This window comes from Alternaria conjuncta, assembly GCF_024043145.1.
Source record: "Alternaria conjuncta strain BMP 0040 chromosome Unknown scaffold_3, whole genome shotgun sequence".
NCBI classification, from domain to species: domain Eukaryota; kingdom Fungi; phylum Ascomycota; class Dothideomycetes; order Pleosporales; family Pleosporaceae; genus Alternaria; species Alternaria conjuncta.
This window is the reverse complement of record NW_026250092.1, coordinates 2,127,709-2,151,080: the sequence shown is the minus strand read 5'-3', so window position 1 is coordinate 2,151,080 and position 23,372 is coordinate 2,127,709. Positions and strand designations below refer to the sequence as shown.

Here is a 23,372-nt window from a genome sequence, read left to right as displayed (position 1 = left end):
ACTTGTGGCGCACATGCAGCAGGCATTAGCCCTGTCCGTGCGCGCCGATGATGGATTTCATCCAGACCTCGCTGTGACCCCGGCCTGCAGCAGCTCCCAGCACGGTACAGCTCCCAGGCACACGGGGCGAGTCGTGTCCTGCAGCCGCCTGCAGCTCGTCACACCAGAGTCGACTCGACCGGACGCGATTCTGCCATTACTGGACCTGCGATTTACGTCGATTTACTGGCACGACTGCACTTCATTCAATACCGTATTGCCCCGTCTCTGGCATGAGGCGAACTTGACGCTCAGATGACTGAAAACCGTCGCACGTCAGCCGTCTCGTCGCCCAAGATCCCCCCGGCGCCGCCATTGCCACTGCCCAAGCAAAAGTCACGCTCCTACTTTGAGCGTTTTGTTGCGCAGCCCTTGACCACGGCCTATGGATCCCGCCCACCCAGCGTGCATCAACATGGCTACGAGGGCGGTCCTCCGAACCCTCTAGTGCCGAAACTTGCCGGGTACGTTTTTTTCGTACATGCTCGATACTCCGTCGCCGTATACGGCAACTTGAATACTGTCTCTCCTATTGGCTGTGTCTTCCACCATTTCCATCCACACTCCCACATTTCCTCCACACTTCCCCTCTGCATCTGTTGTTGACGTTTGCGTGGCTCTTTCCCTGATGCCGCGCTCCTTCCCTGCTGCCTCACTCACCTGTCTCCCTCCTTCCCTGCCACTCACCTGTCTTACCCTGCCTCGCTCCTTCCCTGTCACTCACATCCGTCACTCACTTCCGCCACTCACCTCCTGCCATGTATCTTGACATACCTCCAACGTGCCTTCCCCGTCTCTGCACTCACTTTCAACCACTCTGACCCTCCTGCACCTGCACCTGCACTCACTCTCAACCACTGCACGCACTCACATCCGTCAGCATCCGCACGGGCTACTCCCAAGATGCAAGCCATAAGACAGGCCTCGACATCTCTGCCCTCGACATCAACCGTGAACGCACCCATGCCGTCCTCGCTGGCAAGGAGATCCTGAAAACTGTCCGCGTCCAGGATGCCAAGATCGTCGACGAGACCAACCTGCGGGCTGCAGTCCTTAATTATGCCGATTCTCATGCCCGACAGCGCGAGGGCTTGGGCATACACGACGTAAAGTGGTCCCATGGCCAGTTCAGCTCCCACATCGCCACTGCCGCTGCAAATGGCAAAGTCATACTGTACGACCTGAACCGCGCAAGCGTCGAGCTCACCAGGCTGCACGAGCATACGCGTCAGGTACACAAACTGGCCTTCAACCCCCACCAGGGCCATCTGCTGCTGTCTGCTAGCCATGACAACACGGTCCGTCTGTGGGACTTGCGCGACATGCGTAGGGATGTTACTGTCTGCCGCAGTCGAGATCATTACGCTGGCATGAATGGCGGTATCCGTGACGTCCAGTGGTCGCCTACCGATGCCGTAGAGTTTGCTTTCGGCACGGACAACGGAACCATACAGCGATGGGATTTCCGCTATAACAAGGGGCCCAAGCAGAAGATTACAGCTCACGACCAGCGCATCTGCACCTCCATCGACTGGCACCCAGACGGTAAGCACCTGCTCAGTGCTGGCGTGGATCGAACCGTCAAGGTCTGGGACTTCTCCGTCACTGGACGCCGCCAGAAAGCTGCGTACGTCTTACACACACCGTTTCCGGTATACCAAGCTCGATGGAGGCCGCCATACTGGTCTGACGAGTACCACGAAAAGGGTGCCTACCAATGCACACAGCTGGCCACGTCTTACGACAAAGAACACTCTGTCATCCATGTATGGGATTTCCGTCGTCCGTTCCTGCCATTTCGGGAGATCAACAAGTTTCCCAGCGCACCTTCCGACATGCTCTGGCACTCGCGTGACACGTTGTGGACTGTGGGTAGAGAAGGCGTTTTCCAGCAGAACGATGTCCATCATGCTCCCAAAACCGTGGATCGACGCAATCTGCAGGCTTTCGGGGTATCGCCAAGTGGAGAGGTTGCTGCTGTTGCCCAAAAAAGACCCCGGCAGCCATCTTCAACAGGCCTAGCTTATACTGACGATACGTACCTTGGTGACCCGCGTGCCAGACGACATAGCCCCGAGAAGGGCAGTCTCAGAAGTTCAGCAGATGACAGTCTAGATGATAGTTTTCTAACATCGTCAATGAAGCGACATCATGGTCGCACTGCTAGCAACAGGTCCACCAAATCGTTTAGCAGTACCCCGCCATCTGACATTGCCCCCAAAGTCATGTTCCTCAGTGACTCCATGGTCGCACATAGCGAGTCATTCAGGCCGAACCAGGTCGCCATACGAGGCATACTGCCAGGTGCGGCCAATCCTCAGATCTTCGAGTATCTTGCACAGAAATACAAGACCATACCTCTTTCGGACCCACCCGACTTGGACTCTTTTCTTCGACTAGAGAGGGCGTTTGAGCAAAACGCCGAATACGCGCAGCGCGCAGCCTTCTATAGGCTTGCGCAAACATGGAGGGTCGTTGGTGCGTCCATTACCATGGCGACACGACGCCGAGCAGAGTTACACAGACAACAAAGAAGGTTGCGACCGCAGAACACCGCGCTACCGTCCGGACAGACACACCAAGCAACATCCGCGCACATGGAGGCACATGACAAGCGCATGGCGATCCCTCCAAATCCTGCAGTGCGTGCCATCTTGAGCACGCTAGAGAAGCCAACATCACCATCCCGATCGCCCAGCGTGCGAGAGAGCACTTCTAATATTGCGACCCCTCTTGCTCGTCCAGTCATCACCCAAACCGTCGATAATGCTGAAAGGCCAGGCCTGCTCGATATTGATCAGGCGGACATTGATCAGCTTCCACCCGCTGTTACTGGACCGCCTGTCGATGCAAGTAGGACGCTCGCGCCGCCAAGGACGTTCAGTGGACCACAATGGTATCACTCGGGAGACGACATCGATGAACGACGTGCCTTGGTCGGCAGCTATCGTGCATCCCCACGGATCCCACTGAGCCTCGCACCGAGCGGCACACAAGCCGGACGCACCATCGAGCCTCATCCACTGGAGCGACACGACTCTGGTGAAAGCTTTACAATGTTCTCTGCGTCATCGGACTCTCAAAAGGGTAATTCTGTGCCGAGCTCGTTCGCGAGTACCAACTCACAACTAGGCCCTGGGCATTCTCTATCGGAAGATTGGCAGTCTGTCCAGGAACAATCTAGCTTTGGGAAACCGAGAAACGCTGGAGATCAAGAGCTGAGCAAAAGCATCTCGATATCTCCAACGACCATGCCCGTCGGCAAGAGCTTTCCTCGTGCAGACCAAGGGTACACACAGAAAGTGGCCCGCAGTGCTTCGAACAATGCGGATGAATTTGGCAGTGGAGAGAAAGCTGTTCGGGATATGGAACATTTACGGCGGAACAACCAATTACTCCGTCATGATAGCTCTGATTCTGAAGCGCTCACAAGCATCTCGTCGTCATCCTACGAATTCAGCACTGAGATGGAAGCCAGTGGGACTATTGTACCCGACGTGTTTGAGGATGTGAGGTCGCCTCATGTTCTCAAGCCACCAGCGTCCCTGCCACATGCCTCCGGAAGTGCGCCTCCTGTACTTGATCCAACAGTAGAAGAAGGATTGTTGCTGTCAGACTTTGAAGCTGTGCATATCGACGCCGAGGCCGGCTGTCCCTACTCCGTCATTGGGCTGCTGAATCATCTCCTAGAGTACCACACCGAAGCGTCGGATGCACAGTTTGCCTCAGTCCTCATTCTGCTTTTAGCCCCGCTGTTGCCACAGACTCATGGCCCTTCTGATACTCCAGATGTGCACATAGGCGATGTATTGAACGTCTTCAGCGACACGTTTGTAGCACTAGGACTGACTCAAGCGCAAGCAAAAGCAATACTATCGACACAGCTAAGCCAGCTGATAGCTACCGGTATCAATCCCTACCAAGCGGAGTCTATTCTTTCCGCCTATCATTTCCGGCTACATTCCTTGTCATTGTTTAACTCCGCGGCCTCGCTCCGCCGCCTAGCGTACCCGACATATCCTGCTGTCTACGAGCAAGCGCTGAAAGAAACGCAGGTTGGGCTTTTGTGCCTAAGCTGCAAGTCACCAATCAACAACCCTAGAGATAAGATGCGATGCGAGTCCTGCAAGCGAACGCAGGCACCCTGTCCGATTTGCTGGGGCAAATACCCGGCTTTCGAATCGATCACCGCGAAGAAGAAATCCAAAGCGAAGTCGCGGCCATCATTCAAGGACAGAGGACACAGAAGGCAGCGATCGTCTCTCACGTCGAATCCTGACCATGTCGGCGATCAAGTCGCAGACGGTCCATCACCGACTGTTCCAGCCAAATGGTCGTCACCTGCAGCCACGCTCTGGACATGGTGTCCATTATGTGGTCACGGAGGACATTCAAACTGTCTGTCAACCTGGTTTGCCGATCCGACACTATCAGACGGCGCATGTCCGACCGAAGGCTGTCTCTGCGACTGTGTCCAAGGCAAACGCCGCGACACAAAGATCGAAGAGATGCTCCTCAAGAAAGCAGAGAAGGACCGATCGAAGGTTGTTCGAAAAGGCGATGATTGGAAGGTAAAGGAAAGCCGCGCGGTGTCGGCAGTCCGGAACGCTGCCCTCGACACGATACCAGATCAACAATCACAGCCAAATTCTAGACAGTGTAGTTCGGCTGACCTCTAGACTTTAGTCGGCTAACCTTTGATTAGACAGAATTAGACACTAGTAAGCTAACCTTAGAAATTCTAAGGTTAGCTAGCTTTTAGGTTTTGCACCTCTATTACCCTACTAACACTCTACACACTGTATTTAACTTAGTTTTATCTTAGTGTACCTAGCTTTACTACGTAGCTCTACATCGCATCGCAATAAGTATGCTTACATAGCTATTCTTATTATTAAGCTAATATTATGTAAGACAACAGCCTACTACTATTAGCCTAGCCTGTTACTGCGACTAGAAGTTAACCTAGTTGTAACCTAACGTCGCAATAGCGTCTAGAAGGTAAAGCTATAGTTCTAATTACACTTAGACTACCTGTAGTAGCTGCGCAGCCTCTATTTATAGAGTTAGATAGAACTAGGTTACTACCTAGTAGACTAACTAGCTATTAGTTCTAACTAGGTTCTAACTAGATTCTAACTTAGTTCTAACTTAGTTCTAACTTAGTTCTAACTTAGTTCTAACCTAGTTCTAACCTACTACAACTACTACTCTCTGTCTATACTTAGCATACATATATACACAGCGTTAATACTTCTATATTAGAGTATATACTAGGTTTATACCTAGCGCAATTATATCTAGCTCTACCTACGTTTTAAGAAGTAGTACCTCTACATCTAGCAGCCTACTATCTTATGCCTCTACCTCTACTACTCTTGTTAGCGTTTAATTTATCTTAGTTATAATTTAGCTTCTTTACTTAGTTGCCTAAACTCTACGTATTCTTGTTACTATAGTAGCGAGACTTATTCTAGTTAAGCTAGAGCTAGTCTATACTACGTAACTATAGATTAGGTGTCGTGTTCTATAGTCTATCTATAATAACACTAGCTTTAACTAAGTAATCTACCTTAGTTATATCTACATTAAATAAGCGTGTTTGTATAAATAGTACACTATCTTATTTAGGTGTAGAGTTATTAAGTTAAGCTATATTAGAATTTAACTTAATTTAAATCTATCTAGAGAAACTTATTTTTAAAAATAAGACAGACTCTAACTTTAAGTAAGTGTCTAACAGCGTATTAATGCTAGAGCTACTAATACCTATATAGAACGTAATTAATTATTCTAAAGAAGAAGAGCTAGTAAGTAGCTAATAAGGCGGATGCTTCTAGGTTTAGTCTAACAAGACTAGGTACTAGAACTAGATTCTTTACTCTTATTAGATAAGTCTAACACTTCTTTTAATAGTAATAATTCTAAAGACGCTATAGTATATTAACTCTAGATATAACTTAGCTAGGTCTTATATATTAGTAGTATGCGTCTAGTTCTAAGACTGTTATATAGATGTCTAGGCAAAAATAACCTAATTCTTAGATAAAACCTATTACCGTAACTTATGTATTTAGAACAGTAGTAGTGCTAATATTTTCTAGAACATCTAAGAATAGAACAGCGTACATTATTAACATTCTAGGTATTAAAACTTACTAAGACGCGCTTGCACTTACTAAAGTATAGATACTATTTTAGTTTTTTCTATATACGCTAACTATAACGTAGAATATATAGTATTATACTTTCTTATAATAGAAAACTAATTATACTATCTATAAGAACACTTAGAAGAATCTTACCTAATGTATATTACTCTATAATGTAGAGTGCTATTGCTACGTCTATAACTACACTAGTGTTAAAGTGTACGCAGCGTTAAGCCTAGTAGTATAAGATCTATCTTACTCTTATTATAATTGCAATATTAGAAACGTCTTGCGCTAGATTAGACTTAAAAACAATATTTCTATACTTTAAGATACAGCATATAAGTAAGTAGATAGTCTTAGAATCTATCTTAGTGTTGTCTAATAGTGTTAGGTATTATCTAGATTATATTAAGGCCTACTAAAGAGGTAAAGTTTACAGTTGTAACTACAACGCTGCTACCTACTATTCTATAATACTATAAGAGGACAATTTGCATGTACGTGTAATAAGTCTTAGTTACTACCTATTACATCTCTTACCTCTACACTTAATAGATCTTACTAAGTCTATACTAATAACTATAGATACTAAATTCTAATCTAGCCTAGTATATAGTCTATATTAACTAGCGCATACCTAGTGTACGCTACAGAGAGCACTAAATTAGTAAGATTAATCTATGTTACTACCTAGAAATCGCGTTTCTACGTAATTAGTTTAGTAAGAATTAGTAGGCTGCACTTCTAGCTAAGTGTACAATAGTTTAGTAAAATAGTAGTAATAAAAAGCAATGCTATATATATATTACAAACTATACTAAGATAAATCTAACTATATCTAGTAGTTAACTACCTCTAAAGAGCCTAGAAACTCTATCTATTCTCTAAGAGGTACCTATTGTATAGACTCTATACACACTATTTCTACGTATTTATCTTAGTAGAAACTAAGAGATATCTATATATAGCACTTGTGTTCTACAACATCTATAATTACCTACTACTTTTTCTATCTAAGCTTCTCTAGATAATAGCTTTTAAATTGTCTAAGATTATATAGTAAATTTGTAATCTAAAATTAAGTATAAGTACGTATGCATGTACTATATTAGAAATATACTAAGACTAATTCTATAAAGCAACCTTTCTATAGAATTCTTGCCTTATTAACTAGCTTATAAAGAATAGTAAAAAGTCTATTATTAACGTGTATGTGTTACTAGCAAACTACAATTAAATATAGGCTATTATACGCAAGAAGAGACTAACTATAATCTAGGCTAGTAAGTATATAGATAGTGTGCAGCTAAAGTATATAACTAACCTTTGTAAACGCAATTCTATAAGTATAAGATAGGTCTTAGTCTAATTCTAGCTAATATAACGTAGTATATTAAATATTTCTATTAGAATAGCTATAATCTTCTTGTAGTCTACTTTTTCTAGTCTTAACTTACTTCTATTAAGAATAGCACGTACTACTAATTATTTATTAACATAAGCTTTAAGCAGGTACATTAAGCTTCTATATAAGAGGTTATATTTACTATCTATATATATAGTGCTAATAAGCGTTAGTTTCTCTATAATACAACTAAGTATACACTAATAATATACACTAGTCTATACGCTATGTCGCGCCTTTATAAATAATAAGACTACTAAGTCTTATAAGAAGATGTTTAAGTAGGTGTTTACTAAGATAGAAAGCACAGACTTTGTTATACATTAGTACTATAAAGATAGAACTAGATTTAAACTAGTGTATATAGACATGTGCACTAAACAGCTGCTAGGTTTATATCTCTAGTGCTAGATTATTCTTAGTGTACTTACATATATAGACTTTAGAAACTACCTTACTAGCAAGTATAATAATAGCTAAATATAGAGATACTATATTTTCTACGTAGTTATGTTCTGTTGCGTTTATCTAAAGAGAGGGATATAAGAGATAACTAGATTAGAGAATTAGACTTAGTTAAGTCTAAATAAATTTACGCTTAATCTTACTAAATATAAAACTAAGAATAAATATAGAGAGTTTGTTTGCGTAGTAAAAAGTATGTTAGAATATATCTTAGTTACTTCTTAATCTAACTATTATAGACTAGTACCTTAATACTCTACTCGCAAACTAGTTTAATAATAAGTATTTAGTGTACGCTGCTAGTATATACCTTACCTATTTAAGAATACTAGACTATATATAGAACTAGTGTTAGACCTGCACTAGCAACTATAGTAAGTAGAATAATTTTAGAATAAACTTATAGAGTAGAGTAGTAACGCTGTTAAAGGCAGTTCTAGAGTAGGTTATACTAGACTAGACTAAGACTGTACTCTACTAATTAGTCTTAGTAGTAAGAAGGTAGATCTTAATAATACCTATTAGTTTAACGTGTATAATAAATAGAGCGTTACTTCTACGTAGTCTAAGACTAGTATTAGCGATTACATAGCTATAAATATTACTAATTAAGGTACTATCTCTAATCTAACTTAGACTATACCTAGTTACTAATTATTATAGAGCGTATTAAGAAGAATAAGCGTAAGAATAGGCAACGCTATAGAGAGATAGAACTAAGTAACAACAAGACTAATAATAAGACTACGTCTTCTCTATTCTATAGTTAGAGTAAGAGGTCTTATACAACGTCTACTAGAGTAATCTAAATACTAACCTCTAGCGCTAGCGTAGATTTGTCTTAGTCTAGATTCTATAGTTAAAGTAACAGATTCTACACTACGTCTGCTAGAGCAATCTAAACACTAACCTCTAGCGCTAGCGCAGATTTATCTTAGTCTAGATCTAGATTCTAGAGCGTTTTACGTAGCTATAGTTGTAGCTATAGGCGTAGTGCTAGGTCTAGCTAGCGCAGTAGCTCTAGCTTACAGCTAGATTTTAACTTAGAGGTAACTAAAGAATATATAGCAGAACTACAAGATAGGTAAATACTACTTTTAACTTAGTTAACTTCTACTAATTAGATACAGCCTATTTATAGCACTATCTATAACGCTATTTATATAGAGTTTCTCTAGTGCGCTGTTACAATAGAACTCTATTCTACCTCTACAACGCTAGCTATTCTAGAACGTTCTTAGTTAAAACTAAGTAGAGGCTAATACTACTATAATTACTGCGTTAGAGCTTTATAAGTGTAAGATAGTACTAGAGAAGTAGCGTATAGTATTAGAGAAGCAGCGCGCAGCACTATAATAATAGAAGCTAGTTAATACTTAGAGGTTACTAGAGTAGTTAGTAGAGGTTTATTAGCGTAGTTTAAACCTAGATAACTTTCTAGAGTTATAGTATTTGTAGATAGTCTTACTATTACACTATATTATAAATACTATAATAGTAGTGCGGTGAGGTTCTAACTAGGTTAGAACTAGGTTAGAACTAGGTTAGAACTAGGTTAGAACTAGGTTAGAACCTTTAGTAATTACCTAGGTAATTACCTAGCCTTAGTATATAGCGCTAATACGCTAACTAGGTTCTAACTTAGTTCTAACTTAGTTCTAACCTAGTTCTAACCTAGTTCTAACCTACTTTGTTATAGTGTCTTAGCTTTAGAAACAACAAAACAGCGCAGCTATCTCTCTAACTACTAATACACTTTCTTCTACTTTGCCTAGTATCTTCTACTATAAGATCTATCTTAGTTCTATCTAACTCTGTGCGCCTACGTTACTACTATAGGTATTATAGTATAGTTACTACAGAAATCTATATAGTAATTATACTTAGCCTACTCTGTGTATACTAACTCTCTTAGCATTTCTACGCTAAGCTAGCAAAGTCTCTTTATTTAGAGTTCTTCTCTTACTTGTATTATATGTGTATAGCTAGTAGAGAGACTATGCTAGGTCTAATCTATAGTAAGACTATTTATCTAATCTTTATTAGTATGTAAAGAGTTAAGTATATTATAATGTTAACGTTAGCTGTAGTAGAGCTATTCTAAAGATGTGCCTAGTTAACGTAAGTTAACTTAGTCTATTTACGTATTATATAGTTTGCTAATATATTATAGAACTCTTTTACAAGTAAGTTATCTTATATATAGTATATAGAGAGAGCGCATGTATAATATAACCTAGAATACACTAAGACTAGTCTTACGCTAGTAGAGTATTGTAGTTAGTAGATAGACTTAGAGAATGCTAGCTTAATAAGCTAAGAAGGTAAAGCGTATATCTGCTACGCGCTTAGATCTATTAGAGTCTAATCTAACTAGTATATTAGAAGACTCTTCTTAATTACTTCTAGAATACTTATAAGAAGAAGTCTATTATTCTATCTCTACTAGTTATCTTCCTCTATAAGAGCAGAGTGTAACTTAGATAAGACTAGGTTAAGTTTAAGAATAAATTTGCGCTACCTAGTTTATATAACAATGTAGATAGTGTACGTTGTATTAACTAGTCTACTTAGTGCTATTCTAGTCTAATCTCTATTAACCTATACATACACAGAACAACAACAGTCTTAATACTTTGCCTCTTCTAACTTCTATTAGTAATACAGACTAATTACTATCTATAGGCACTAAGACTATACTAAGTAGAATCTCGCTAATACCTATAACTAACTTAGCTAACTAGCTAATAGACAACATACCTATAGAATAGCAACGCGATAAGTTAGCACTAAGATTAATTAGTGTCTTAGACAGTAATACTATAGATATACGTGTAGCTAACACTATTCTAGGCAACGTTAGTATAGACAATATAGCGACTACAGGCACTGTAACTACACTAAGTCTCTACTCTAGTAACAAAAATGTAGTTAACTAGCGTAAACAATATCTAGTAGATAAGAATAGAGTAAGTATGTACATATTCTATATTATAGTAGAATCTAACTAGGTAGAAACCTAATACAAGTCTTATAAAGAGAAGGCTTTAAATTAAAGCTTTGTGCTAGGCTTACTATAAGAGAAAACTTAGTATACACTCTACTCTCTTAGCTTAGATATTACTTAACACTTATTCTTTTCTAGATTACCTATTATAGGCACTAACATTAGTCTATTACATTACTAAGTAATATACTCTACTATAGACTATGCTAAGTTAAAACTAACACTTCTTATATTATAGCACTAACGTGTATCTCTATTTTCTCTTATTTGTTGTTAGCTATGTTCTAGAATATTACTAAGACTAAACTTACTTTGCGGCTATAGCTAACTAGGCGTTCTAGCACAACAGTACATTAGCTAGATCTAGTACCTAGAAGACATTACAGTTAGAGTTATCTACTATAATATATAGGCAGGCTATATAGTATTAGCTAAGATTAGACTAAGTTATATTTAACACTTACTACGCTTCTCTGCAGTCTTGCACTTATTATATTAAGTAATGTTTTTAAAACTAGCAGCGTCTCTAGTCTTCTTAGTTTATATAGTCTAACAGCGCGTTAGCTAGATTAAACTAAGGTAAATCTAATAACTTACTATATTAGTGTTACGCTTAATATAGGCCTAACTACTAACTAGAACTTGCTATATAGAAGCTAGAGATAACTATATAGAAGTAGTTGCGCTGCTAACGTGTATTAGCTACTAGAATAGAACTAGGTTTAAACTTAGTTCTGCTAGTATTAGCTAATAAGATACACTTAAGTTTAAGTTTACTACTAGCGCATTAGAAAGAGCTTAGGCCTAAGATAGAACTTAGCTACCTCTTGCTAGTATTAGCGTTAACTTTAAGTAGAACAGAATATTAGCTAGGTAGTATATTATATTGCTATTTATCTCCGCCTTATCTAAAGATACGTTAACTAAGGTTCTATACTAATCTAGAATATATTAGCTAGAATTACTCTTAGTATAGTCTAACCTTACTAATTAATTCTATTATAAATAGACTCTTTGTTTTACTACTAGGTTAGCTTGCGAGAACAAATTCTGTATTAAGATACTACATAATTAGTAGATAAGACTATACTAAGTTAGAACTAATATACAGCTTAATAGTGTACCTTTATAATATAGTAGGTAACACTTAATAGTGTAATAAACTAGGTCTATATATTATAAGCTAAGAGTAGACTAAGTTAACACTAATATGTATAGTATTATAATCGCACTATATAGATAGCGAGAATCTAATATTCTTATCTATAAGGTAGTTTAGTATCTCTTTTAGAATATAGTATAAGAGTACTCTATTAATAACAGCCTACAACTATTAGTAAGAGAAAACTTAGTTAAAATATATAACACTTACTGTGCAAAGAAAGAGTAGGTTTAGTAGAGAGTTACTTATAGACAATAAGGTAATGTACTCTTTATAGAGCTCTTATATAATATAAGCTATATATTCTCTGCGTAGAGTAGACTAAGTATATACTAACTACTTAAGCTTTAAAGTACGCTCTGTTTTAGGTATAATATATACGTCTTAGTATTTGTTAGAATTCTTAAAGAAGTCTTGCTTGCGCTTTTAAGATAGTGTAGTAGATAGAACTTAACTAAGTATTCTCTTAGTGTAGGTAGTGCCTAGAAGAGAGACTTAATAGGTAGTAGAAGTACCTAGACCTAGCTAAGTAGTATCTCTGCTATTAACATAGTCTTTATAGTTAACTAGATTAGCTTATTAAAGTCTTAGCGCAGCTTAGGCATATTCTAACTTAGTTACATCTAGAGCTAGGTTCTTAGGTTCTAGTGCGGCCTAGTCTTCTCTGTCTCTAGGCAGATGCGACTTAGTTATCTCTATAGTAGTACTATCTTACTTATAGGTAGCTTTAACCTAGCTAGTAATAATAGAAAAACCTATATTACTTAGTTTTAGCCTAGTCTAATCTCGTACGCTATATAGAAGTTAATGTTAGACTAGTAGTAATGCGTTAAGCTAGTTATTAATTTCTTTAGGCAACAGCAATAGCATAGTGTATTTAGTAAGATAATTGTTTATATAGAATACGTATAAGTAAGAGCGTAGGTATAGTGTAGAGAATTAAGTTAAAGTAAGTCTACTGTTAGAAGCGCTTTGCGCTTTAACTACCTATAATATTATAAATACATGCTCTTAATTATACTAAGTCTATACTTGCCTATCTTTATAGAGCTATCTTTAACATATATAAGACGTTTATATAAGCTTATAGAATCTATCTTAGTCTATACTAGAATAGAGTCTAGTAAATAGGTGCAGTAGCTTTTGTATTACTAGGTTTCTATAACTACTTTCGCCTATTTCTCTTTGCTATATATTTACTACCTATCTAGTTACTTACACTAGTGTTAACTAAGACAAATCTTCTATAGCTCTAGTAACAGCCTACTTACTCTCTCTAAATACTAGCACGTTAACGCTAACTTAACCTAGATTAGACTAGAATAAATCTAAACCTTCTTTACTAGTAGGCTCTCTGTCGCTAAGCTCTATATTGTTAAAATTCTTGTTATTAATATCTTTGTTATTAATATCTTTGTTGTTAGCATTCTTATTGTTAGAAGCAATATTAGATTCTAAACCTACCTCTAACTTAGATCTATCTAAGTCGCTACTAGCAGCCTTCTTCTTACTTTTCTTAACTAATTAAGTTAACTTCTTTATAACGCACTTTCGCTTCTTAGGCTAAGACCTACAAGGCATTTAGTTAATATACAGAATAGACTAAGTTTAAACGTAGACTTACGCAAGACAGTATACTTCTATAGACTTATAGGTGTAATAGCCTAAAAGTCTATAGTCTAAGTTAACTATAATATCTAGATATACTAGTATAGTTAGCTTAGTTTACACTTAGACTTATTGCAAACCTACTATAGCAGTTAACGTTATACTTAATACACTATAGGTACTTAAAGTACTTAGCCTAGGCGCGCGCTATAGTAGTATATAGCTAACTAGAATTATAGACAGTAATATTAACTTAGCTATTAGCATTTATTAGAAATAGTTCCTATAGTAGTTAGTTAGATAATACTAAGTCTAATCTTAGATGTATATATAGTAGCCTCTTTTATAAGAGCATTCTTAGTAAGCTTCTTTAATATTAGTTTGCGTAACGCCTAAGACTATTAGTAAATATTATAAGTAGACGCGACTAAGAATATACTACTAGTAGCTGTTGTCGCTTAGACTTTATATATACAGGTGCTCTTAGTTAAGAAAAAGCTAGTAGATTCTTAACTATAGTAGTGTGTGTAAGGTTTATATATTTGTAAAAGTCTAGTTAAACTATTAGATGCAACTAAGTTAGATTCTAGAAGAGAGAAGCTACTAGAGAATTTATGCATCTACTTAGCGGGCACGTTACTAAGTAACTATACCTACTTAAAGAATCTAGCATTATTATACTATGTAGACGCGTTAGTATTAATATAAGAATAAACTTAGTGTAATCTAAATATACGTCTTTTTTATAGACTACGCGTACGTAAGCTAGAGTAGTCTTGTTAGTCTTATATATAAACTATAGACTGTAAGCTAGAGTTATAAGAGATATATCTAAGTGCATACCTACTTAGCACACATCTTTAGTTAGGCGCTAGACTTATTAATATTTTTGTTAAACGTGCAATGTTATAGTCTCTTAACGTAGAGAAACTATCTAGATACTGCATTCTTTCTAAATATTAGACTAAACTAAGAATAATCTTATGCGCTTACTATAGGCAGAAATAGTATACTAAGCAGCTAAGAGGCGTAAGTTAAATAGTGGTAGTAATATTCTTAATAATATACATTAACTAAGTAGTTTTAACTAAAAATAGTCTACGCTTATGTCTGCTATTAAGAGCAAAAATTCCTAGATCTATTTTTTATCTTCTTCTTTAACGTTACTCTTGCTCTAGCGTCTATTGTTAGAATTAGACTAGAAGTCGTCTCTCTTAGACTAGAAGTTGTCTCTCTTAGACTAAGAGTTGTCTCTCTTAGACTAAGAGTGTTCTCTATTAGATAGCGATAACTCTTTATTAGACTAAGACAAAGCTAGATCTAACTTAGTCTTATCTTTCTCTCTAGGCTTATATTTAACACTCTGCTCTTTTAGTCTAGAAAGCGACTTAGTGTCTTTATAGTTAGAATCTACTAATATAGCTTTGTTGTTGCTGTCTTATACTATAGAATATAACTAAGTTAGCACCTAGCTGCTATTATACTAATAAGCCTATTATTCTAAGCTCTTTTCTACTTCTTAAAGCTTTAGTCTAGACTAAGAAGCATCTAGCTATAGTACTTTCTTATCTTTGTTAGAGAAATTAGAACTAGAACTTAATAGACCTCTCTTAATTATAATTAGATTAGTAGGCGCTCTACTAGGAATAGATAACGTAGATTTGCTAGGTTAGTTAGAATTAATCTAAGTAGAATCTAGTTAGATAGGTACAGGCAGCGTAGAGAATATAGTTTAGAAGTTCTAAGAGAAGTTCTAAGAGAGATGCTACTAGAGAGCAAGATTGCCTAGATAGAACTTAGTAGCATCTAACTATAACAATGCAGACTATTCTGTTAAGCTTAACGCCTTAATATTCTAGACTATATTATCTAATACGCTGTAGCTAATTAAAGAAGATACGTCTAGTTATAACTTAGTTCTATCTAGACTATTATAGTGTGCGGCTAGCTGTAAACTCTTATCTTCTTAGGTTAGTGTAGTTAGTGCAGACTTAGACGTATTAACGTAGACGTCTTTATTCTACTAGTTACTATTAGGCTTAATAATCTTAGCTATTAGCGTTATTGCTATAGTGTTAATTAGATTTAACTTAATTAAATTGTTGCAAGTGTACGTTAGGCTATCTAGAGAAATAAGAAGAGTAGGTAGTTAAGGCAATAGAGAACTAGACAGGTAGTTTCTTATATATCTACCTAAGCGCTAGCTAGTGTATAGACCTATAACTCTTAAAACTTTATATCTATAGAATAAAGATTTATCTAAGACTAAACTCTCTATAGGTATAAATGCCTATAGCTCTAAACCTAAATAAGAAGGTAATATATTGTCTCTGTAACTAAGAAACTGCCTAAAACTAACTATACTTAGTTAGACTTAACTAAGTTAAACCTTACTAGTGCAACGCTTTTGTTTCTTCTTATTCTTCTTTTTATTCTTTTTCTTGTTCTTACGCTTTTTGTTATCTTAGTTTACTTTCTTAGCCTTCTTCTTATTATTACTACTTTCTTATTAGTTTAGACTCTACTAAGTGTTATCGCGTTAATACATACAGAGCAATTATTATATTCTTATAGGTAGCTAAAGATGCTTTAGTAAACTTAATAGAAATACAATAATATAGCTTATTATTCTAGAGAATAGCTAGACAGGCTACAAGAGTTAGCTAAGTCTAATCTTAGTATATACTTAATCTACTGCGATTATTAGCCTTATAGTAGAACTAGTAGAACTAGCAACTCTTCTTTAGGCTAGTCTAGATATAAGCTTTACTAGCTAAGACCCTCTGTGTTGTGTTAAAATAGGTATAGACTAAGTTAATTCTATTTGTACTTACACTATTCTTGTACGTAGAGAGCTCTAGCAATCTCTCTGTAATATATACTATCTACTTATCTACTTCTTAGGCCTATAGAGGTTAGTTGTAATTAAACTAAGATAGATCTTCTATATACCTCTTAAGCAGCTAGCTGCTTAGCTAGCTACTTATTACAGAGAAATAGTAGAGGTAGAGCGTTGCTAAAGCTAGGCTTCTCTAGAGTTTTGTAGTTAGGTAGTTAAGGCTTAGTTTAGTCTAACTTGTACTAGATCTTAACTATATTCTTAGCTTTAGCGTATTTCTTAATAGCCTTTGTATAGTTAAGTATATCTTAGAAGTAATTTGTCTAAGTTAGCTGTAATTAATCTAAGTTACATCTTTAGTATTTGTACTGTTAATTATCTTGCAGTAGCTCTTACTTACCTATCTCTTTACCTAATCTATAAAGAAATACCTAGCGTAATAATACTATTACATGTTAGTAGACTTAGATAGAACTAAGTATAATCTAACTTACTACTTTACTATAGGTCTGTTTAAGATGCTTTATAAGTATGCTAGTGTTATCTATAGTAAACTATATTACGTTAGTTAAGAGTTAACTAAGTATATATAGAACCTCTTACCTTACCTAACTTATATCTACGTAGCGGTTTTCTAGTTCTAAAGTTAATATTAGCTAGGTAGTAAATTATTTCTTAGACTATAGTAACTATCTTAGTTTTATTGTCTTAGAAAGTGTTAACTAAGATATATCTTAATAGAATGTAGGTATAGCGCATAGCCTAGAAGTAAGGTAGACTAGCTAGACGTAGTAGAAGTGCCTAGTAGATCTTAATAAATTTCTATGCTACTGTTAGTTCTAGACATAACTAAGTACTATCTAGATAAACCTAGTCTTTAAGTTTCTCTATTCTACGCACGCTCTCTATTATTGCTTTATATTTCTATTTAGCTAGATCTAACTAGGTTAGATCTAGAGTTAGCTACTCTATGTTATAATTAGAATTTAGATTGTTAGATTCTAATATTGTTAGGCGCCTTAAGACGTCGCTAAGAAAGATCTTAATAGTAGTGTATATGCTGCTAGCACCGCTTAGAGGTGTAGTATAGTAGTAGGTAGTAGTAAGAGAGTATAGTTGCTAGGTGTGTAGGCCTTAATTAGTAGCTTAGATTGCTAGTGCGCTAGTAGCTGCACGCTAATTTAAGCGAAGGTTAGGTTACTTTTGCGCGATAAATCGAGAGTTAGCTGAGTTAAATCTAGAGGTTAGCTAAACTAATCTCTGCAAATTCTAGCACTACAACACCAACTCGTAGATGAAACAAAGGCTACTTCCGGAGCAATCAATATCAAGCAATACGCGCATCGATACTTCCCGGGCCGTCGCAGGTCTCGACCACAGCAATTCGGCCCGAAACGAATCACTCACTTTGCAGACCCATGCACTTAATACCAGGCACGGCAACCCTTCGAGTCCGATCCTGACATCACCACACGTCCAACCACAACCCTTTCCAAACGAATTTCTCACATCGGATCCGCATCTCAATTTTCGCAATACGTCGGTGTACATGGCAAAATGGAGCTGCCCGCATACATGCATAATCACACCGCTTGTATGCGCGCCAAGCATCGTTGTAAGACAATGAAAAGCCCGCACACCCTCGATAAAGTCGCGCAGCCCGCCCGCTTCCCCGGGATGCGGGACGCTGACTTGATTGAAGCGTGGGTCTGCCACGTGTAATTCGTGGGTAGCGAGGCGGGAATTTATAGGCGTGATGCTGCATGTGGTAGTAAGTGTTTTCGGTACTTTTGCGCGCAGATGGTCGGTCGGGATCGCGGGAGCGATGGCATGTGGGAGGTGGGAAGGCGGTGGGGGTGCTGTATGCATGTCGTTTTTGCGATGATGCGCGATGACGAGTTCATGGGATGTTCTGAGAGTGTAAGACGATATTAATCATTGTTAAGCTGCTACTATTATACCACCATCATGATATCGTACTCGGGTTCAACCTTGGAAACTTTCGCCCGACCGCCCCGTCTGCCGGCACATGGAAAGGGTACCTTTTCCAGTACGTGTACAAGGTATCCACACTCGGAACGGAAGTAAGCAGCATGTAGACTAGCGCTGCTGCAGCCTTACCGTTGTCATCACGCGGCTTTTGACTGTGGATCGCTTACACCCATCCATATGATGATCTATTGCATACACAGTAACTTCTCGTGTGAGAAAAACAAAGAAAGTGTGAGGTCGAGACCTCTCGGTTGTCGCGTGTGTGGTAAATGTTTAGTAAATGCTTTGATGATCAGAGAGCGTGATAGGTCGTGAATTACGACGGGCGCGTCATTGCATATGGAGACACATAGACGTGCTGTTTGATAATGGTGGCTTGAATTCAGCTCCTAGCTTGTATACAATCCATGGCAGTCTGCCCGTGTGGAGGGAAGTAAGGTAACGTCGTGATTAGAAGGTTGATGAATTTCTTTCCACATCTAGCATCTGTCAATTGGTTCAGGTACCACCAACATGCCTAATTAGTAGACGATGTGTAAACCGTACAACCTCACGACTCCACCATACCACCACTTCGCATGAGCTGAAAGGTACGTACCCTACACATGTACCTCACGCCTCACACCACTCCCTCCCATGTCCGCGTACGCCCCCCAGCCCCCAGCCTACGCTGATCGGTCTGTCGCTCGCTCACTGGCATTCCCATGATCGGTGTTCCACCTGTGCATCCGCAGCGGGAGAGTACCGCAACCATACCTACATTACCGCATTCCCCACGATCCCAGTGATTCACCTACATGACGACATATTGTTGAGGAAACATTTACTGCGAGTAAGATTTGTAAAACTGTAGATTGCAGGGGTTGTATGGACGCAAGGGCTACAGCGACGGTGTATTGGTGGCTATGGATAAATATGGCGATACTACTAACAAGAATGGAGTATCTTCGGGAGCATACTTGTAACCGCTGTGCAGTGTACAGGCTGATGCTGCAAGATGATGGGATGTTGAGAGATTGTGAATCTGGTACAGATGACGTCGTTGGGTATTTTTGGTTGTACGTAGGTGTCTAGACTTTGACTGTTGTACGCGCTTTGGGTTACACAATACTCGCGACCGTAATGTCGGGTTCGTGATTAGCATGTCATAGGCGGATGCTGTCCGCGGGGTCATGGGGGGTTTAGCGAGGTGTGGTGGGCTGATTCCGTGGGTTGGGCCAGAACATAGCGATGATACTTGTTGCATGCAGCGTATGCTCGATGTTGGAAGTCAAGCAGAGCGGCGTCATTGCGCATGCTGTGTAGAAGTGTATGTGTTCGCGATGTCCAAATCCGTACCTGTGCTGTTAACAGCGGACAGCTTCCTCGCGTTCAACAGCATCCCCCATGCGTGGGACTATGCGCCCAAACTTGACAGTGTCCCCCCGATGCAGCTTCGATAATCTCTATGCGGGTATCGTACGTCTGTCGCATATCATGGGTATTGATAAGGCTGCAAGGCGACGCTGTGCGCTGGGCGGCTGTTTGGGCATCAACGGTATGACCGATGTACGAAGTGCGTGCGTTTTGACGTGTTTCGATCCATGTACCTAGCAGGACGCGTGGTCAGTTTAGACAAAAGAAACCATGCAATGCCTCGACTCAAGAGCACGTCCTTCTCCACTACTGTTGTATCTTGCCTGTAGATTAGTAGGGCGACATTGCAACAATGCGCCATGCTGGGTCCGAGGTCTCACTCAGCCCGACGATATACATCACAATTGGTTGTCAGACGTGACAGGGTTTGTGAATTTGATGGTATTCATGTCTCAACCGGTTCCATTCCTCGTGATATCGTTGATCCGCGGGAGAAAGGAAATGAAGGCCTAAGTCGCCGTGAAATGCATGCCTGCGCCCTCGAGGGGCTGTTCAGATCCCGAATTCCTGCTTCCAGTCAGCTCCGTCCAGCCACCCGACATGGTATCGTATGCATACCTCAACTCCATATCCCCAACCATTTACCGGCTTGCGCTCCAGACGGACTTGAGGAAGCCGTCCTTCTGTGCGAGCCTGTTGAAGCTGTCGTCGGCCTCGCCCATGGCGCGGACGAAACCGCAGATGGCGTAGGCCTGGTTGTCGCCGGTGTAGCGGCCGTTCTCGTCAACCTTGCCAACGCTGAGCTGGACAGAGGCGTGGTCCTTGGCCCTGATGATGCGTCCGGTGGCCGACTTGTGGGTATTAGTATCGCGGTTCGGGTCACGTAGGTGGTTGGCGGGTACTCACGCACTGTGGTGTGTTAGCAGACATTCATTGGTAATGTGACATGGCTTGGCTTACTTTGCGGGGGACGTAAAGGTCGACGAGCTCTCCGCGTTCGTTCTCCATTTTGATTGATGTGTGGGTGGGAGTCGGGTTGGGTTGTGTGGCTGCGGTGGTGGTCGATGTCGTCGGCGTCAGTCTTGCGACTCGCTGAATTTCGAGTGTCGCTTAGCACTGGTGGTGTGGCGCTAGCGTCGCATGCGGGCTAGCGTGGGTGTCTATCGAGCAGTGTCCCTCATGGGCGACCATGACCGTCACGAGTGAAACCTCGCCTTTGCGAAGTGGACAAATTGTCTGTCTCATTTGATACAAGCAAAACATTTTGCACATAGTGGAAGGATTTCCTGCAAACGACGAAACGCGGTAGCCTTGGTCTACCAGCCCGCATTCAGTGAACATACCTGGACAGAGGACTATGATTACTTCTACTGAAGTTGTACTGAGAGTTGAAGTGAACTCATCTTTGGTATTTGCTTCTACCGAATGCTTGCACAGGTTGCTCTATCTGCAAATGCACCAGTTGCGGCCGTTGACTGCCCAAACAAGGGCATACCCACGTATTCAAGATCACCTCAAAAACTTACATATCGCTGTACAACTACCTCAATCCAAGATTCATCCAATCTTTATGTTCTCAAAATCTCGAGGAAGTGTATGTAGTTCAGCCCGACATCACAGTTCATAGATCCAGTTATCCTTCGCTTCCCAGTTCAGAACAGCGTGCCAAAACGAGCAAGGTCTACGACTACCATATCAAACCATCCATTCCAAGATTTGCAATGCACTTTCTGGCTCTCGTCTTTGTTCGGCAATGTTTGTAAAGTCGGCAAAAACAAGGCGCGGGCAAGAGCGTCCAAGTCCGCCATATCTTCCATCTTCCCATACTCAACCATCCCCACCCCGTGGCTCTATGGACACAAAAGAGGATTGCTGCATCGCTGAATGCATCGTCCAGACATCGAGCGAGTTCCACTGTGTCCATGAAGCTGGCGGAGTGTGTGCACATACCCTAATGTCAAATCTTCCCCAAACTCAACCACCACGCTCCCCAAAGCTCTGCCACCACCACAACAACGTGTAGAATGGCAAAAAGAATGCATCGGCCGGGAATCGAACCCGGGGCTAGCCGAAACTGTCCTGTGATGGATGGCAACGGCTAATTTTACCACTAAACCACCGATGCTGGTGATCTGAGCGAAGTTGTCTCGCTTGATGGAAGTTCGAGCAAAATATAACATAATATTACAATCAGCATCGACGTCTAGGCGAGTGGATGGATTGATCGTGTTGTTGAGTTGGGAAAGACGGGGTTGAATTAGACAGCGTTGAACGGAGTGGGGTTTTGCAGATCTAGACCATGCGAACTATCATCTGCCGTGTTCTGTTGACCGAAAGATCTCGGCGAACATGCAGTGTTGCCTGCATACTACACACTCGGCGACTGTACGACTGTACTTGTTGCATTACGGCGTACCGAAATACATCTGTCAGGGGCTGGCAAAGGCGCGAGAAGGCTGGGGCGGGAACCTTACTGCGTGACGGCGAAAAAAGACTATTGCTATAGACCATGAATTACTTTGAGCTTTGCGCTAGTAGTTGACAAGTTTCATTCCATGGTACAGTGGTTGGGTGGCTGCTGTTGCGACATCCCAAGGGTTGTGGTTGTGGGGTTGGGAAGTGCAGCGCGCGGGCAGGCGAACGGCGGGCGTCCTGCCACACCAAAGCTCCCAAGGTCGAAAGGCTCGACATCAACGATGTTGTCTTTTAGCGAGGGGCAGATGAACACAAGGATAGGATATATATGTGATATGTATGAGAAATGATGAGATAGATTCCAAGAGTACGATAATACAATGCCAAACGCCTTTGAGGGTAGCGTATCATAAACCAAAACATGCATCGTGGTATGCACCAATGTCGTTCAATCGTAGGAAATGTGTGTTTCTTCCAGTCTAGACCTGACAATCAAAATCAACGCTCATGCAATAACGCCGCGCTCCCTGCGTAAAAACACCTCATGATAGATCCATCTCCGGAATTCCCGATTGTCCCACGATTGCGACCATGGGTTGCGATGTCGCCCTCCTCGCTAACGCAGCAGTGAATTTGTCGGAGCGCATCAAACAGCGAATGCGACATGTTTCTCTTGGATAGATCCGATATTCGTTGTTTGTTTCGAGGATGAAGTAGATGGTGGCATGCCGTAAGCCCGCACCTGTGCGCCCAAGATTTGTCGGTCGACCCCTCTTTCTACGCTGCGCGTAAGTTTTTCGAGGCCTGTTCTGAGAGGCCCGCCGACAGGCCGTTGTTGGTTTGGCTCCTTAGACTTCGGCGATTTTTGGGGTCTTGTGGCGGGAGCTTCTGGTTGTGTGACAGCCGCTTCTGGTTTTGTGACCAGGGCT

At 40.4% G+C, this 23,372-nt stretch overlaps 2 protein-coding genes and 1 non-coding gene across 3 annotated transcripts; 1 reads left to right on the top strand and 2 right to left on the bottom strand.

Moving 5' to 3' along the window:
* Positions 1 to 294: 294 nt before the first annotated feature.
* On the top strand, positions 295 to 3,882 carry J4E85_002695 (uncharacterized protein; the record flags this gene model as incomplete). Its single annotated transcript, XM_051466970.1, has 4 exons — positions 295 to 503; positions 920 to 1,666; positions 2,213 to 3,830; positions 3,877 to 3,882. The coding sequence occupies 4 exons, from the start codon at positions 295 to 297 to the stop codon at positions 3,880 to 3,882; spliced, it is 2,580 nt and encodes an 859-aa protein (XP_051329825.1).
* A 16,787-nt stretch (positions 3,883 to 20,669) lies between these two features.
* Positions 20,670 to 21,036, bottom strand: RPS21 (40S ribosomal protein S21; the record flags this gene model as incomplete). The annotated part of the gene is made up of 2 exons (XM_051466969.1): positions 20,670 to 20,879; positions 20,989 to 21,036. 2 exons carry the CDS (start codon positions 21,034 to 21,036, stop codon positions 20,670 to 20,672), a joined length of 258 nt encoding a protein of 85 aa, XP_051329824.1.
* Positions 21,037 to 22,065: 1,029 nt separating this feature from the next.
* On the bottom strand, positions 22,066 to 22,153 carry J4E85_002693. The gene has a single exon. It is a non-coding gene; the product is annotated as a tRNA-Gly (tRNA).
* Between the last annotated feature and the right edge of the window lie 1,219 nt (positions 22,154 to 23,372).